Consider the following 18,187-nt stretch of genomic DNA (forward strand, 5'->3'; position numbering starts at 1 on the left):
ATGTTTATATTTTTCTTTAATATACACTAGCTATAGGAAAACTGAAACAGCAATGGAAAATCTAAAAGCCAGCAGCCGTTCTCAAGCTCCCCAGAACCAAATCCTGTTAACATTAGGCTGTGAAGTCAAATCAAAGGACCAAGGAATTTACAGCTTGCGGGAGGCGTGCCACTGGTTCTAACCCTTTTAGATAAAAATAGGGGGGCGGGTGGGAGTAATCTATTGTAAAAATGTAAGATCCAGTGGGAGTAACAGGTCACTGAAGCGGGCCCCCGTGGCTTTCGGGCTCTTATCGCTGCAGTCACTATCATATCACCACTTCAAGCCTTTATATATGCATGCAAATATTTCACAAAGCCGGGATCATCCCACAACCACTGCCTCTATCCGGTTCTGGCCGATGCAAGTCGTGCGCGGAGAAGCGAGGTAATCTTGCCCGGAAAGAGGCGACGCCTGCGTTCCCAGGACTTGGCGCAGTACGCCTCCCTCGCCTGCAGCACTGGCCGAACACGCTCCGGGAACTCGCAGCTCGCCATGAAACCCATCTAACCCGCAGCCGGGAGCGGCGTCGAGGTACTCGTCGGGCGTTGCGGTCGCCCCTTTTGGCGGGCTCGGGCGCTCCGAGACTCCGCCCTCTGGCGCCGTCTATCCGCACCCGCGGAGGCGGGCGCCGCGTCCTCATTGGCGGAGCGCTCCGTGGTGGCCCCGCCCCCTCCAGGCCCCGACGCCAGCACGTTGAGTGGCGGGGGCCGGCTGAAGAACTGCCCGAGCGAGGAGCGGCTCCCGGGGCCGGGCGGTACGGTTGGGGCGCCCGCTTTAGGGCCCCCGAGAGGCTGCTGGGCGGGGATAGCGGCCCGCGGCCACGGGGGGAAGGGGGTCGGTGGGCTGAGAGCAGCTTGGCGGCGAGGCCGGCCCGCCGCCCCTTCCCCCCACCCCCGTCGACCTTGTCGGCCGAAGCTTCCCGGAGCTCCTCACGCCGGCGCGATGGCGACTGCTGCGGAGGTGGAGGTCTCTCCGCCGACGGACGCGAACTGGGAAAGTGGCGGTGGCGGCGGAGACGACGAGATGAAGCAGACGCTTCCGGAGCTTGAGTCCTCCCCACAAAATGGCGGCGGCCTCAGCATCGCGGAGCCCGGCGGCGGCGCCGGGCCTGAGGAGACCGCGGCTTCCGAGGCCGCCCCGAGCCTCTGCCACGAGCAGCCTCAGGACTCCTCTGAGGCGGGCGCGGCTGCACTGCCCAAAGGCCCCGAAGAGCCCGAAAGACCCATTAGGAGGAGTTTTCAGATCCCCAGGAAGAGCAGAGAAAAGAAAGGTGGTGCTTCCCCTCTTTCCCAACCCCTCTTTCTCTCTCCCCTCCATCTTTTCATTAGAACCTCTCTGTCTCCTTCCCACACCCATCCGAGACACGTAAACACGCATGCAGCGCCAGCCGCCTCTCCCCTCACAGCCTCGGCCGCCCAGCTGCTGCGCTTGGTGCGAGAGGAAAGCGGTGGAATCACGCTCCCTGCTCCCCCTCTCCCCGTGGAAGTTGGAAGTAGCTCAGTTTTGAAGCTTGTCCGTAAGGCTGCAGCTCCCAGAGAGGAAAGATGGTGCTCGGCGCCCCTCCTTCCCAGCCCCTGAAGGCAGAGAAGCTGATGTGTCCTCCTCTAAAGATGCTTCTGAGAAGTCTCACTGTGGAAATAACCCGTGGCCATGGATTCTGGGGCTTTCTCCAAGGCCATTGCATTGCGAGGACCACAAGCGCTTCTCCCTGTGGAAATTCTTCAGCTCTATGTCTACTTGAAATTTGATCGATGTCAGCGCCTTCCCTTGTTTAGAAATCTCCGTTAGATGTGATTCATGCACACTGCTGTTTTCCATCACACTTCATTTCCATGTAGTTTTTTTTTCCCCCGCCCTGTTTTTGAAGTGCTAGATAGGGCTCTCTTTAAATCCAAGCCTTAGTTTGTTTTTCGTTGTATTCGAAAAGATGGGGAAGGTAGGTTCTTGGTGCAGTAATTTCCCTATAAAAAAAATAGAGGTCAGCTTTTGCCCAAGAGTCACCGACTTGATTTTGCAAATGAGACAACTTCAGGAAAAATTTTTTGAGAGATCCAGTCTGGTTCGTGGAACAAAAATGGAAACAGTTACATTAACAACGTATTAACAGCGTTACGTTTCTAAAACTTGATGCCATATTGTGACACCTTTCTTATAGAGGAAATTACCGTTTTCTGTTTTTAGAATACAGTTTTTGACCATCCAGTGATTTTGGGGTGCTCTGCCTGGATTTAGTCAATTTAAAGCGGGTTTTTTTTTTTTTTTCTGTTTTAGTGCGTGGTTCCGTTTTTCAGATTTACTTTGGAAAGTAATAGGAATTTTCTTATTTGTAGGAAACGTTTTTTACTTGTACCTTGAGTCTTGGTAAAGAGAATCTTGAATGAAGCATGTGCTTCCTCTCTGCACGTGCACAACCGCTACATTTGCACAGCTGAAATTGATAGCCTTTTGTCAGTAAGATACTGACAAGTCAGGTTGTTAATTTCTGTTTGGATGAGAAAGCCAAGGGAATCCTTGGTGTGAGAAACCAGGCTGAGAAAGATGAAGTTACGCCCGCTAGCATGAGGAATGTTTCTAGAAATATCTTGAGTTAATGTAATAGATTTCAGGGTTCAAGAGGATTCTTTAAGGGTCAGGATTATCAGTTCTTTTGGTTTATGTAGTTAAGATGTATAGTCAATATGAGGAAAATTAGATTTCAGCCTAAATTATAAATTGGTAGAGGATAGATTAAGAGTAGATTTAGATGAACTCTTGATTGTAAGGTTGAAATAGCAGCTTGAACTTTTTCCTTCTTTTTTTTTTAGCTTGATACAGTTTTGCAGTCTGTTTTCTAAAAAGTTTTAACCAAAACGTAAGGCACGATGTACCTCATTTTAACTTCTCACAGGACCAGAAAATTGGCCTAAAACCCCTGACAGTTCTGTTTGGGATGGCACTAGGAACTGTTGGCTAGTGTGTGTGTGGTTTTTTTTTTTAAATATGTCCAGAGGCTGCTCTAAAATAGACTTCAATTGAACACACTAAAAGATATAATTGAGGCGTTAAGAAGTATAAAACCTTATTTTCTCCCAGAGTCTCATGCTCCCTTGGGGAAAATTTATATTTTCCATTTTCACTTACAGGCAGAGGCCTTTCTCCTCTCAGGAAGGTTTTGGTAAGGAAAATATAACACGTAAACTTTTTTCATGTTTAATGAAAATGAGTAATTTTTAACTTGTGTAAATATTTCTACACCAAGCAGCACCTGTTCAAATAGTGCAATAGCAATTTAAATAGAGCTTTTAAAACTTAAATAAGCAGCATTTTACTATCGTGGACTTCATCCTGCCCAACGTGAAGGGAGTTAATACTTGGTGATGGAATTTCATAGAAAAGTTCCAACTTTTCATTAAAAAAAAAAACAGTTTTATCAGAAACAGTGCAGTAGATTCTGCTAGTTTCACACTTGATCCCCAAATAATACCCTCTTAGAAGACTTGAAAGGTAACACTTTGTATAGAATTTGGCTAGGTATTCATGCTGTTGATCTGAGTCTTTTATCATGAATATTAGATACCTCTTCTTGAACTTTTCTGTATCAAAGATTCTGTTGCATTCGTATTTTAATATGGCAGGCCTTTGCTTGTGTCTTGCTTTTCCAGTAAAAATAAAGATTAGGACTTGTATTCTTGGTAGCTTAAAGATAAACTTTTGTTAAGTAGAACTTGCATTTTCTTGATCTTCACAGTGGCAGAACATCCAAAATACTGCCATTGTAATTAAGGGATAATATTGCAAACACTTCATACTGTTTAGTAAGTTGTAGGTGCTGTTGTAAGTTTATGTGTGTTAATTAAATCTAAGTAATCCTATGTGGTAGGTGCTATTCCCAGTTTACAGATGAGGAAAGTGAACTACTGAGGTGAATAACTTGCCCAAGGTCACACAGCTAGTAAAAGGTGGAGTTGGAATTTGAACCTAGGCATAAAATACTTATTTCTTTTTCATTATGGAAAAGTTATGGTTTTTTTTTTAAAAAATTAACTATTAAATTTAGTGATGTTTAGTATGTCTTCATCCTGGGGAATTTTCAGATTGACAAATTATGTTCATTATAAAATTAACACATATAATCAGTACTAACAGATTAAGTGAGCTGTTGACTAGAGTAAAATTTTACTCTTTATGATTATTTGTTAATTCTTTTTACTTACTGGACAGGCTACTCTCTGCACTGTAAGGAGGCACTGTTAAATTTTACCAAATTGTGGAACTGCATTTTCTCAGTGGGTGTTTTACTGTTGCCTTCTTTTACTCTAGAATCTAGTAGTGTGAGTCCTCAAAATCAGTAATTGTATTTAACATAATTTTTCCCTTCAAAGTTCTTGGAAAGTAACGTAGTGATGATTGACTTTATGGAAAATGTGTATTGGTTAGTGCTTTATGTAGGGAACAAGATTAACTGCTCTCCTGCTGCAGGTGCATCACAAACTAAATGATCTCATGCGTTTGTGTCCATACTGGTCTAGTTTAGGATAATTAATGACCAATTCTCCTCCCAAATCCCCATCCTTTCCCACAAAATTTGGAGTTATCTTTTTGAAGACTTTGGGATTAAATGTCTTAAGGATTTTTGCATGATGTTTTAAAGTTTTATATGAATGACTTGGTTCCAAGTACCACAGGTTTCCATAGGTAGAAGTAAATCTGAGCAGTAAAGTATAGGCAGAATTCAGTCATCCACATAAAACATTTGATAGGAGCATAAACATTCTAAGTAATGGAGGTAAACTCTTTGACATATTCCCCAGTCCAAAAAGGTCAAGTTTCATGTTTGTTATCTCTAGATTTCTGCTAGAATGTTCATTCTTAATTCTACACTTAATGTTTCAATTGTGATTTAGAGATGAATCATCTATTCCTACAGTATTATGTCTGTAGTAATTTTATTAGACTGGAGAAAAGTGATTTTTAAAGTAAATTGTGAGGAACAAATGCATATTCATTGTATTTTAATCATTAGTAGACATCAGAGAGATGGATTCAGAGAGAATTGCAGACCAATGTGATTGCCAGCCTACTCTTATTTCCTTTTCTTCCATGAATTACTGTAAGTTGAAATGTATATTTTATATTTTGCATTGGTATATTTTTATAATATTGGTCCATCTTATTTTAAAAGTTTAGCTTGTTTTTACACTTAGGTGTGTATATATATATTTTACATTCACATAATCTTAATACAAACACAAAGATTGATATTGATACTAAATAAGTTAATAAAAGTAGTTGAGGAAAAATGTTTCTTTGGCTGAGGAACAAAGCTCCTATTTGAAGATCTTAATTTTATGTCTGTTCTGGTTATTTAAATTTAACATTGAATTCTTAGTATGTTTAATATGTTTTGTATGCTGCAAATAATATAAAATATTCTAGTTCTGATTTGATGGTATAATCAGTTTCCTTATTTGAATTATATATCTCCAAGTACTTTCTAACTCTTTTCCTTGAATCCCATAAAAATACATCTATAAAAGAGACTTCCCTGGTGATTCAGTGCTTAAGACACTGCAGCCACTGCAGGGGGCACAGGTTCAATTCCTGGTTGGGGAATTAAGATCCTGCATGCCACGTGGTGTGGCCAAAAAGGAGGGGAAAAGAAATGATGAAACACATTCATAATCTGTTTTGTCAGTAGAGAAACCTTGTTAATATCAGAAGTCAACTCAGTAACTTATCTTTCTGATAACAGATTTGTTGGAAAGCCTGTATATGAACAAAATTATATATTAATGTCTGGAAGAATTATTATGACTGCTGTTAGTTAACCTTTATAGACCAAAAAAGGGTGTTAGTTATGGCTTTTGACCCTGTTAAATGCATTAAATGAGAAAAATATTAATAAGATTTAAAAGAAGACAAAAGAGGGTAGAAAGAACATGCTAGACATCAGATTCTTTTTTTCTTATAGCTAGTATCCATATAGCTATTACAATTTCTTGATCTAAAATAAGGAAATAATTCTGTTTTTCCAGCTCTTGGAATGATTGGTTTCAGCTCTTACATACCCATTTACATCTTTTCTTTTACTTACAGTTCAGGATACAAGATTTGCAGCTAGGGAGCCTATTTTGAATTCCACTTGCCCTATTCATATATTAACCTTGGGTCAAGTTAAGTATTAGCTCAGTTTCATTTATGAAATAGCCATAATGAATTTCATAGGGTGGTTTTGGTGATTAAATGAGATAATGTATATAAACCCACTCCAGTGTTCTTGCCTGGAGAATCCCAGGGATGGGGGAGCCTGGCAGGCTGCCGTCTATGGGGTTGCACAGAGTCGGACACGACTGAAGCGACTTAGCAGCAGCAGTAGCAGCAGCAAGGGCGTTCACTTGTGCTGGTGACCACTTGGTTCGCCAGGTGCACCTCGGGGTCTTCCACGCTCAGCCCCGGGGAGCTGCCCCTCCTGCTCTTTCTTCAGGAAGCAGGTGAAGTCCGGGCCCCGCAGCCCCGCCAGGAACTCCCTCCACTCTCACAGGTGGGCTCAGTTTTCCGTGTTTGGAAGCTCCAGTCTTCCCTGAGTGAAAGTGTTTTGAAGGAATCAAATTGTCTTAAGATTTCACCTTTAAATCATGATATTCCTCAAGCATTAGAGAGTAAAGCGTTCCTTTATGTGTTTATGGCCGGTATTTGTGATAACACTGCACTTGTTAAAGGTAAAACATTTTCCAAATATTTTCCCCCACTTAACGTTTTTTTTTTTTGTAATCAGTCTAAAATAACACCGGAGAAGGCAATGGCAACCCACTCCAGTACTCTTGCCTGGAAAATCCCATGGACGGAGGAGCCTAGTAGGCTGCAGTCTATGGGGTCGCTAGGAGTCCGACACGACTGAGCGACTTCACTTTCACTTTTCACTTTCATGCATTGGAGAAGGAAATGGCAATCCACTCCAGTATTCTTGCCTGGAGAATCCCAGGGACAGGGGAACCCGGTGGGCTGCCGTCTGTGGGGTCGCACAGAGTCGGACACGACTGAAGCGACTTAGCAATATAAAGCTATTAGTACATACTTGAAAAGGAATAATGAGCCATTAATGATTAGACTCAAAAATTGTCAGAATTTGGAGAATATTATATGGGATACCGACTTCTTACGTGAAATGGGTGATTAATACATAAAATATTCTGTTCCCCATTTGAGTAGTCATAGATTTATTATTGCCTCAGATGATAATACTGTGACATCTATATGTTTTCTTTAAAAGAAGTGACAGGATGTGTTGATAACATACATGCTTCAGTGGTTATTAAGGACAAATAGACGACCAGGGAATGTACTTTCAGAATATTTTATATTTCTAAACTACCATTACTAGCACATTGACTTGAAATCTTTAAAAATAGTTATAGCAAAATTTTATTCTTCTAGAAAGTGATACTTGGGAATAAAAAATAGAAATTATAACTCTAGCCTAACTACTAAAGCCAGTTGAGACATTTGAAATACTTAGGATACAAGTATTTCTTGTTAGACCTAAAATCTTGCACCTTTTTCTGTAAAAAAAAAAAAAAAATTCACAAGTGTTTTCATATTGGCAGACTAGTTGAGTACAGTTGAGGTGACTCGACATTGCTTTGGAACGAAACAAATGTTAAGTACTTTTTAGAGAATGATTTGAGAGTTAATTTCTATATACATTTTTATGATTTAACTGATATCTTTCGCTTTTGGTTAGATTGATGGTGGAAATAGTGTTGTAATAGCTTTAACTAAAAAAATAATTTCTTTTATGTAGAGTAGTAAAATAGAAATTTAAAGCCACTTGATACTTCTTTTTGTCACATTTTTAGATACCTGAAGGCACTTGTTAGTTTAGAGACATAATCAATCATGTATAAAATCCAACTTTAGAAATCATGCTTGGCTTATTTTGAATGTGAAAGCCTATAAAACTACTCCACATGCTGTTTTCCCTCACAGGTTTTTCCAGTTTAGTTGGGGATCGACACAAAGATGAAACATTTTCTCCTACAACATTCTGTAAAACAGACTTGAATTGAGAGAATGGATTTCTTGCTGTTTTCTGAGCTTTCATTTTGCTTTATAAATCACTGAATTGTTGAATTTGTGAGACCTAATTTACAATGACAACAATCATATTTTGGTAGTTTAGAACATATTTGTATTTGGTATAAAAAAAATCTTGACATTTCATTCTCTCTCTTTTTTTTTTTTTTTTTACTTGCTTCTTCATTCATTCAACTTGGGGCCAGTGCCCCAAGTAAAGGAAATGAACAAGGCCGTTATAGTTCCTTCTCTCATGGAGCTTGCAATGAATAGATTATTGAGCATATCCATCTGCAGTAGATTTGATTATAGGACACTTTTTTGCATCTAATAGTTCTTTTTGAGTGGTTTTTTTTTCCCCCCTGTTTACTCTTGGTGTCTTTGTTGCATTGTTATAAGTAATGTTGATTTTATACCCAACCCTCGCTTTTTTAGTGTGTAATTCTGAAGTAGTGGGGATCATTTGTTCTGTACACATTATCTCATTGAAAGCTACCGCTTTTACAGAAACTTTGGTAATATATACATTGGTAAATGAAGGGATATATCCTTTGACATTATGTCCTTTAAAGCTTAATAACTGGATAGAGAATACAGTAGAAACAGCTACTGTTTAGTACAAGTAGAACATTGTTTCCAGTAGTGGCCTAAAGGTATTTTGATTGACATTGATTGATTCTTTATAAATACTATCTTGAAAGAAATTAAGGTAATAGCATATAACATCTTTTCTATGAATAACAGTGAAAGTGGTTATTTTTGGTTTTGGGAAAATGTATACATATATGTAGACTTGATGTTTGAAGTTTATAAGTCAAATTATTTCATCCACAAAGTGGAAATTTGAGGTTATTAGGCTCCTGATTGAAGAACATTGAATATTTAAGTATTTTTTAAAATTAAAGGGAGTGTGTAGTAGTTGGCCAAGTGGGAATAAAAACTTATACCGTCTTACTTTACACCAGATGCTGTGCTTAGAGCTTTTTCCAAGTGTTGTCTTATATGGTGTATGGCATCATAGTGGTTATTAGGATAGCTCGAGTTCTCCTTTTTACTGAAGAAAGTAATGAGCTTACTTGGTTAAGTTGGTTTCCCTGGGGTCTCTCACAAAGCCAGTAAATACTAGAGCTGCTTTTTGTGTCCAGGTTTGACTCCAAAGTCCCACATCTTTCCATTTCACCAAGTTTTCATAGTAAATATTTTCCTACTTTATGTTGGTAATACAACAAGCTAATGGATGCAGCATGTTATTCTAACTTTAGTTTTAAAAACTAGATATAATAATTTTATTCTATAGACACCTAAATGTCTTAAGTGTTTTTATGCTTTTACTTATGGCATAAGCATTTAATTTGCTGAACTAAATGGTCCTAGACATACTACTTATGTGTAACATAAAGTAAGAGTTGTGGTGATTTGAGTTTATGCACAGGTTCTTATGAGTAATATACACAGGCATCTTTAAGTAGTTTAGGTTGCCTAGTGTAGCATCTGCTAAGTTTTGCCAAATTGTAACTTCCTTGTATGCATGTATAATGCCAGATGCTCATTCCTATAAAGTTTTTTCTTCAGTGAATTAATCAGTATTTCTTTTACATGTCACAAAACACCCAAGTAATAGGCAGCTAGACTTTTTCTTCAATTAAGTGTCTTTCGCACTTCACGGAATAAGATAGCCTTGATAATTTTTTTCACTCTATTTATAAGTTATATTGAAGCCACAAAAATATAAGAAACTACTTCTAAGATAGAATCTTAAAATTAATACTGTTTTTCATTTTAGCACTTTTTCAGCCGTTAACTCCAGGCTCTCGGGAATTTGAAGATGTTTTAAATATTCTCCACTCATCTTACCTTGAACCAACTTCAGTAGCAAATTTTAACTACAGGCGTGCTTGCTTGATACATAATGAGCTTTTGGAAAAGGAGGTATGTTTTAGATTGTACCTTTTGTAAGATTTTTCAGAACCAGTTAATAGCCTGGTATTTGTTTTACTTTTTTAAAAAAATGCTGAAGTTCTTAGGAAAGCCAAATTATGAAAGGGAAAAACAAGTTTTAAATGACGTGTTTTTTCCCCTAAACACTCTTGATATTGCACTGCATTTATCTGTGTGTTAAATTAATGTGTGATTGTATAAAGTAACTTCTTTTACTAAAAGTGAATCTTAAGCATAGTGATAACTTATTGTTTAATGGCTTCATTGTAAATTCATCAAAAGGCTTTTTAATCTTTCAAGCATATGTTAGTTAAGTGGAATCTCTAAGAGTGTGTTGTGTCTTAAGTTCCAAGGTTAATGAAATAAAATGTGCGTTTATTTTTAGGATATGCTTAATTTTTCCCTTAATTATTGCCAGGTAATTGAATTTAATTTAATATCATTAGTAGAAATTCTTAGTGAGAACAAAGGGGAGTATTTGAACCTTTTAGGTAGTGAAGTTAAAGTTTTGTGTACAAATTAGAATACTGTTTGAGTTTTAGTTTAAGAAAAGCCATAATAATCTTGGAGGTAATACAAATGACATGTTTGGAAACAATTTGATGTGTATACTCCTTTCTAATGTACATGAAATGCTATTAATTTTGTACTTTTAAAGTTGGTTAATCCAGTGCTATCAGTATTTAACTTGGAAAGGATCCCTAAAGTAGCTAAATGTTACTGGCTCCCAGAGAAAATTAAAACCTTGGTAGTTTGATGTGGTTTCATGGTATGATAGGGATTATTTGTTAATTTATATGAAAATTTAGTCTAAAAATTCATTATATTATTGAAGATCAGTAATGGCCTGAATATTGCATGTAAATCTGTTAGATACAGGCTCCATATCTATTTGTGTCTAAAGTGAATGCTAGCAGTTTAGGGTGACTTACAGTTCAGATGTACTTAGATCAAGTCACTCTTATGGGTATGGACATTTATGGGTATGGAGCATGGCTTATGTTCTTGGAACTGAGAATACAGTTGCAAAGAAATGAAATATTTTTCCTTGTTCTAATGAGTTTATAGTCTAGAAGTTGGTCATTAGACAGATTTATTAAGCCACCTACTATATGCAGTGGGTCATCCCTGGTGGCTCAGTGTTAAATAATCTGCATGTTAATGCAGGAGACGTCTGTTCGATCCCTGGGTCGAGAAGATCCCCTGGAGAAGGAAATGGCAGCCCTCTCTAGTATTCTTGCCTGGGAAATCCCATGGACAGAGAAGCCTGGTGGACTACAGTCCATTTGGTCACAAAGAATCAGACACCACTCAGCAATGAAAACAACAACTATATGCTATGCACCATGTCAGATAAAATAAGAAATCCAAAGATAATCAAAATATGTACTTAAAAATCTATGGGAGGGACTTCCCGGTGGTCCAGTGGTTAAGAAGCAGCCTGCCAGTGCAGAGGGACACAGGTTCGATCCCTTGTACAGAAGGATCATACATGCTTTGAGGCAGCTAAACCCATGTGCCACAACTATTGAGCTGCTCTAGAGCTGGAGAGCCACAGCTCCTGAAGCCTGAGTGCCCTAGAGTCTGTGCTCTGCAACAAGAGAAGCCACTGCAGTGAGAAGTTCCACTAGAAGAGTAGCTCTTACTCGCCACAACTAGAAGAAGCCCGTGGCAGCATCGAAGACCCATTGCAGGTTTAAAAAAAAAGTGTGGTAAGATTTTAATAGAATTTTAGTTAAAATTGTTCAGCACTAGAGGCTATTTGACTGTAAATTAAGACTAAAGAGCCAATTATAATGAGGAAAAAATGAAGTGCAGAAATTTCAGGGAGAGAAAAGATAATTTCCATTTTGGTAGGTTTGAAATTCTTTTGCTGTGCCTCACACCTTGTGGGATCTTAGTTCCCGGACCAGGGATCATAATTCGGTGCCCAACAGTGGAAGTGCAGAGTCCTAATGACTGTACCACCAAGGAAGTGCTCATATGGAATTTCTAAGAAATAAAATTGCTGAAACTCTTTACTTGAAAAACATAGGCACAAGCTAAGGCATTGTTACAGATTTAATTTCATTTAGTTTACAGAAAAGCGAAGAGAACTGAAGTTTGATGGTCGTTTAGATAAAGAACTTTCAGAATCCTATGCATTTCTGATGGTTGATCGGTATAAGGTAAGTGAACTCATTTTATAAAAAATAATTTGAAAATGTTTGCATTGTGGTTACTAAATTTGCAATTATTCAGTACACTTGATTTTTATAAACTAACAATTTGTTGGTGTATAAATGGAAAAAGTGATTTAGTAGCGCAAAGTATTTCATTGATTTGTGATTTGTTTTTCAGATATGTTCATTTTTTTCTTTGATCAGAGCTATTTTTCCCCCCTGGAAAGTGCTTGATAATTAATACTTTTCCTTTTATTAAAGTAGATTATCAGGTGGGAAGTGAGAGGGAGATTTGTGAAGAAGGGGGCATATGCATACCTGTGGTTTATTCATCTTGATGTATGGCAGAAACTAACACTATATTGTAAAGCAATTCTCCTCTTATTAAAAATAAAGACCAGAAAAAGTAGATTATCTTCTCTATTGCTGATTATATGTGCTGAGAACTGTTTTTTCTCCTTTGATGTTTAAATGGAGTTACTGTCTCTCAAATATTTTGCCAATTCTAATTCTCCCTAAAAGGGAATGTTTACATATATGAACGTCATGAATTCTGAGTGTCTGTTCAACTTGGCATAAACAAAAAATAGATTTCAACTATGGTTACATTGGAAATGTAAACCAGTTTTACATTGATATTTAGTTGTTATGAGTAAACTAGCATGTATATTTATAATTTCTGTAATGTAAAAATATAGTTTAGAAGCTTGAATTTTACTTAAAACGAGTTTATAGATTATCTTTTCACATTTTTAATATAACGTGACTGCAAGATGACATGTTTTGTTTATTTAGGTTCAGAGCATATGTGAAAAAGGACTACAGGTGGGCCAGTCCAAAATAACAATTCTTGGCAATCCTTCCATGGGTAATCTTTTCTTTTTCCATATACCTACTCCTAAATTGCCCTTTAAAAATATATTATCTAGTTTTGCTGCAGTCCTAAAAATTAAATTCATGTATACTTTGTCATATTCGCAGAAAAAGAGACTAGTTCCAGGTTGTGCAGTGTAAAACCAGTTTTGTCCTTTTTTTCTGATTTTGCATACTTCCAATTGAACAAGGGTTATCTTTTTTTTTCCAATGTCTTAGTCTAGTCCTAGTGATACTGAGAAATTTGATTAGTTTCATGTTTTTTCTGGTTTTATTTTTGCTTTGGTTCAATATCAGCTATCTTCACTGTCATTATATATATATTTTTTAAAGGTGTGATACCTTTTATCTCTTGTAATTATCTCTTTATCTCTTATTATAGTCTTATAATATCTCTTATAATTTTATCTCTTAGAATATTATATAATTATAATACTTGGGTTAAGTATTTGGACTTTTTATATTTGTGTCTTTATTAATAATTCTTTCATTTGTCTCTTTACTAGGTGTCTATCTTTCTAGGTATGCTGATTTACTACAAGCTAATCCTTTGGAAGCTGGGGCAGTGGGTGATGTGGTTATTTTTAAAATAATGAAGGTAATTTTGACTTTCATATTTCAATATATCAAAGATAACATTTGATTTGGATTAGGAGTTTGATTAAAAGCCAGTACTTGCTTGTGTTTGGTATATAAGATACTTTTGAGAGAGGTTTGCCATCTTTAATCTGAATTTACTGAACCTTAAAGTTAGCTTTCCTTTCCAACGAAAAGAATGAAAGAGGGAAATACGTTCATAATGTCACTTAAGCAAGTGAAGAGTGTTGTGAAGAAAGTTTTTATTTCCTTGTATTAAACAAATTCAAAACTTTTTTCTGGGGCAGGGTAACTTTTTCTTACTACTTCAGTATTGGTAAAAAGTTTTGGGTATTACTTTATTACCAAGTATTAAAAAAACTGTCATAAGTGATCTGTATTCAGAGGTATACTATCATATTAATATCATACAGTTAATAATAAGGTTTTGATGGACGTGAAAAGTTTTCTCTATTTTAGGGTAAAATAAAGAGTGTATATGACCCCATGGGTGTAAAAAGTTCAGAATCGGTATTAAATAAGAGTGCTTCGGACCCAACACCAAAGCATGAATGTCATATGTCGAAGAATGTTAATAGGATTACATCACTTCTGGCTTACAGAGCCTATGAACTTACTCAGGTAGGTGCCTGGATCCACTTTAGTATTATGACTTCATATCAGTTTGTCACTAAATACTTTAAAATATCTTCCTTTCAGTTCCCTCTGCGACCACACTAGTCTAGACTTAGCACTGCCATCGTCCAGTGATTCACACTGCTGTTCGTTCAGTGTTTCCAAGACAGCTCAGAAACATACAGTCGTCCTCCTCAGGGTGATATTCAGATTCCTTAGCCTTGCTAGTTCTCCCTGCTTGTAGATTGACCTCCAGCCTGTTCTTTTGTATGATTCCTGCCCTCAGCGATCTCATTTCATCTTAAAGCCTTGGTTTCTCATGGCCTGAAAATTCCTATCTGATAAAATATTACTCAACCTTCAAGGTAAAGTTAAAGCCCCCTAAATTACCTTGATTCTTATCACTTTGTGTTACTGATTTGATAGATTCTATTTTTATTAGTATTTTTCTGAAACTCAAGCAGTTCATTCTTTAGCTTTATTCAGATATAACTGATTTATAGTAAATGACACATACCTTGTAGCTCAGTCGGTAAAGAATCTGCCTGCAATGCAGGAGACCTGGGTTTGATCCCTGGGTCGGGAAGATCCCCTGGAGAAGGAAATGACAACCCACTCCAGTTATCTTTGCCTGGAAAATCCCATGGACAGAGGGGCCTGGTGGGCTGTGGTCCATGGGGTCACAAAGAGTCGGGCACGACTATGAGGGGCATTTGTAGTCTTCTTTGTACACATACCTAAAAGTATAATATTTGATATCAGTCATGGTTTTATATGGTGTTTGACTATAAAGGAATGTTATTCTTTTAAAAAAAAAAAGTGTATATATCTAAAGGGATTGTGTATAAAAGCAGTGGTGCTAACCTCCCTGGAAATGTTTGTTCTCTTTTTTTTTTCTCCCTTTCTTTGATGTTTTACTTCATTTACATGAAAAAAATTTATACTTTCTCCTTTGTTTTTGAAGAATCTCTGTGGGTAAGACCTTTTAGCAAAAATTATATTCACCAAAATCATCTGGACTAACTCACTTCATTGCCTTCTGGACAGTAGTAGTATTGTCACTTATGTAATCTCTGCCACCTTCCCTATATTGCCTTGTCTGCGGTTGGAGTCAGGAATCTGTTTTTCCTTTGAAATAATGAGCATAGTGATAGGTTTGCTTGACATTGTGTTTTTACTATTTTATTTCCATACCAATGGCTTTTGTGAGCTAACCTGGGAAGTTATGCTCCATTTGTTACATTTTTGGGGGGAGATTTGTTGCACATTCCCAGTGGTCAGCTCTTCGGAAGTAAACTTTTTTAGTATCCTGGCATTTAGATACAGATATACATACAATACGTGTGTGTGTTTGTGTGTATAAGCACAATATTTTTATATTATGAAATTATATAAAGTATAAATTATTTTAAGTAAATTGACAGGCAGTGCTTAAAGATAACTTTTCGTTAGAGGTACTTCAGTTATATTGTGTTTCTCAGTTATTAGGCAGATAAATACAACATTCCACTCTGTAATTCTTGCCTTCTTAAGAGAGGTAACTTTGTGTTTTCTTATTTTTAGTATTATTTTTATGAGTATGTCTTTGATGAGCCAAGGCGAAGACCAAGACACGTGTGTCCATACGCAGTTGTGTCTTTTGCTTATAAAGATGATATACAAACTCAGAAGTTCGTACCTTCGTCAAGGTAAGACTTGTGAATCTTACATGTCATTTAGAATCTGTTGTCATGTATCTTACACTGCTGAGTTAGGAGGAGCACTTCCCATTTTTTTTTTTGCTTCTCTTGAAATTCATTAAATACAGGATTGTTCATGATGACTTTTAAGAATTAGAAAGACAGATGTCTGGAAATAAAAACTAAAATTTACTAAAACCTCATCAATTAACCTTTTTTTCCTGATACTTAAAATTTGTGTAGTTGGTATCAGTGCTGTTTTTTGTTTTGTTTTTGGCTGCCACACAGCATGAGGGATCTTAGTTCCCTGACTAGGGATCGAACCCTGGCCCTCAGCAGTGAAAGTGCAGAGTCCTAACCACTGGACTGCCAGGAATTCCCTCAAATGCATTTTTTTTTGGCTGCCCTGGGACTTGCTGCTGTACAATAGTTGCTGCAAGCAACTCTTCAGTTGAGGTACACAGGCTTGTTGTTGCAGTGGCTTTGCTTGTTGCGGAGCACAAAATGATCATCCTCTGGCAAACTGTACGTTTACTTTTTGACTGTTTCCTGTCTTCCTTATTAGATTGTAAGCTCTGTGAAGGCAAGGGTTTTGTTCCTCCCTGTAATTCTGTTATCCAGAACTGTGCCTAATAAATAATAGAAGCTTAGTAAATATTTATTGAACGATGAACATGTTTAAATATGATTGAGGCTATTTCTTCAAATCTCATCACCATAATCAAGGAATTGACAGAGACTTTAAAGGACTAGATTCTCTCCTGATGGGTATTTTTGGGAAAATTTTTGAGGCAAGTAAGTAATTCTGATTTTTCCATGTAGACTTGGGTTTATTAAATGTTATAACAAGTAATTTGTTCTTCATACTTGGAGGGAAGGATTTAATTTTTTTGTACAGTATGCCATTAAAAATAGCATTTCTATCAAGGCCCTGAATGTTAACTTTCATGTTGTTAGCAATCAGTAATATTTCTCTTTTCTTTTTAAAAATTTATTTGTAGATCTAACAGCTTTAATGCAGATAGAAACACAGGTAAGATTCTTGTATTTCTTTCCTTTAGTTTTATAAATCAGAAGAATTATGTTGAGTAAAAAAATAAGTTAAGTGCTTTGTTTATTTTTATAATGAATGCAAGTATGAAAAAACTTGAGGCCATGTTATGATGTAGCATTGACACTTGGTCATCCAAACATAAGGTCTCCTTTGAGAATCTGCTGTTAACTGTGAATAGTCCAAAGAATTGTAGCACTTTGATTGATAAAGGTAAAAAAAATAAAACAAGCTTCACAACTCAGACTTAAGTATTAATTTCATCAGAGATTTAGAATTAAGGAGAGAAGATTAAAAGCAATATTGACATTTTCTATCTTCAAGTTTCTCCACAATGAAAAGAACACAAGTGGAAACTATGTGACATTGTGTGGAGTGTGTGTAGTTGACTGGATTTAGTGTTGTCTCCTTTGGGGGGAAGAGGAGGGCAGTACTGTATTGTCTTTGCTCCTCAGCATTCTGATAGGAGGACATGTAGGCAAATAAATTTGTTATCTTTTTCATCTGGAATAATTTTGTACGAAAAGAGATACCAAAAACAAAAATCCTACTATTTGAATTCTCTGTAAATAGAAATGTCAAGACTTTTTTTTTGGTTATTGTCTGTGTTTCTGGATATTTTTCCCCTTATATCTAGTAAACATGTATTTGCTTCTGGGCTGCCGAGAGTCTGAGTTGTGTCATTATTCTTTTTATTTAGATAAATTTAACTACACGTTGTGGAAAGGACAGCTTTTAAATAAAGGAAAGCTTCTGTGTTACATTTCTCTGAGGTCAGCCACTCGTGCTTTTTTGCCTATCAAGCTGTAAGTATGATGTATTGTAAGAAACTAGCAATTAGTTGCTAATTATTCAGTTCTTACTTACATTTAACATTTGTTTTTGCTTTTATTACATTTAACTTCTATTTTGATCCATAAGAACTTAAATATAAATACTGATTTGTTTTTTTATTTTTTATTTTTTTTTTTTTTATAAATTTATTTATTTTAGTTGGGGGCTAATTACTTTACAATATTGTAATAGTTTTTGCCATACATTGACATGAATCAGCCATGGGTTTACATGTGTTCCCCTTCCCGGACCCCCCACCCACCTGATTTGTTTTTTTAAAAAAGATTGATTTGATAACTTGGAAACTTGGGTTAAAAAAAGCTCTCTGCTTTTCTGTCTTGATT

The 18,187-nt window shown here is 36.9% G+C and overlaps 1 protein-coding gene across 23 annotated transcripts in view; it reads left to right on the forward strand.

The window, feature by feature from the left end:
* The first annotated feature begins 723 nt into the window (after nucleotides 1-723).
* The window catches only part of TASOR (transcription activation suppressor), a 51,386-nt gene continuing 33,922 nt past the window's right edge, over nucleotides 724-18,187 (forward strand). For 8 of the 23 annotated variants that reach the window (XM_081524860.1, XM_081524848.1, XM_081524865.1 and 5 more), the window contains exons 1-10: nucleotides 724-1,312; nucleotides 5,045-5,131; nucleotides 9,878-10,023; nucleotides 12,108-12,200; nucleotides 12,990-13,062; nucleotides 13,574-13,665; nucleotides 14,124-14,285; nucleotides 15,843-15,967; nucleotides 16,960-16,991; nucleotides 17,710-17,815. In XM_081524860.1, the coding sequence (XP_081380986.1) occupies nucleotides 985-1,312; nucleotides 5,045-5,131; nucleotides 9,878-10,023; nucleotides 12,108-12,200; nucleotides 12,990-13,062; nucleotides 13,574-13,665; nucleotides 14,124-14,285; nucleotides 15,843-15,967; nucleotides 16,960-16,991; nucleotides 17,710-17,815 (1,244 nt within the window). In that variant the 5' untranslated portion in view covers nucleotides 724-984. The remainder of the gene's footprint in view (nucleotides 1,313-5,044; nucleotides 5,132-9,877; nucleotides 10,024-12,107; nucleotides 12,201-12,989; nucleotides 13,063-13,573; nucleotides 13,666-14,123; nucleotides 14,286-15,842; nucleotides 15,968-16,959; nucleotides 16,992-17,709; nucleotides 17,816-18,187) is intronic. The other 15 variants (XM_081524861.1, XM_081524849.1, XM_081524866.1 and 12 more) reach the window with 2 other exon arrangements.

Source organism: Giraffa tippelskirchi, chromosome 9 (assembly GCF_054371585.1).
Source record: "Giraffa tippelskirchi isolate mGirTip1 chromosome 9, T2T-mGirTip1v1.2.pri, whole genome shotgun sequence".
Lineage (NCBI taxonomy): Eukaryota > Metazoa > Chordata > Mammalia > Artiodactyla > Giraffidae > Giraffa > Giraffa tippelskirchi.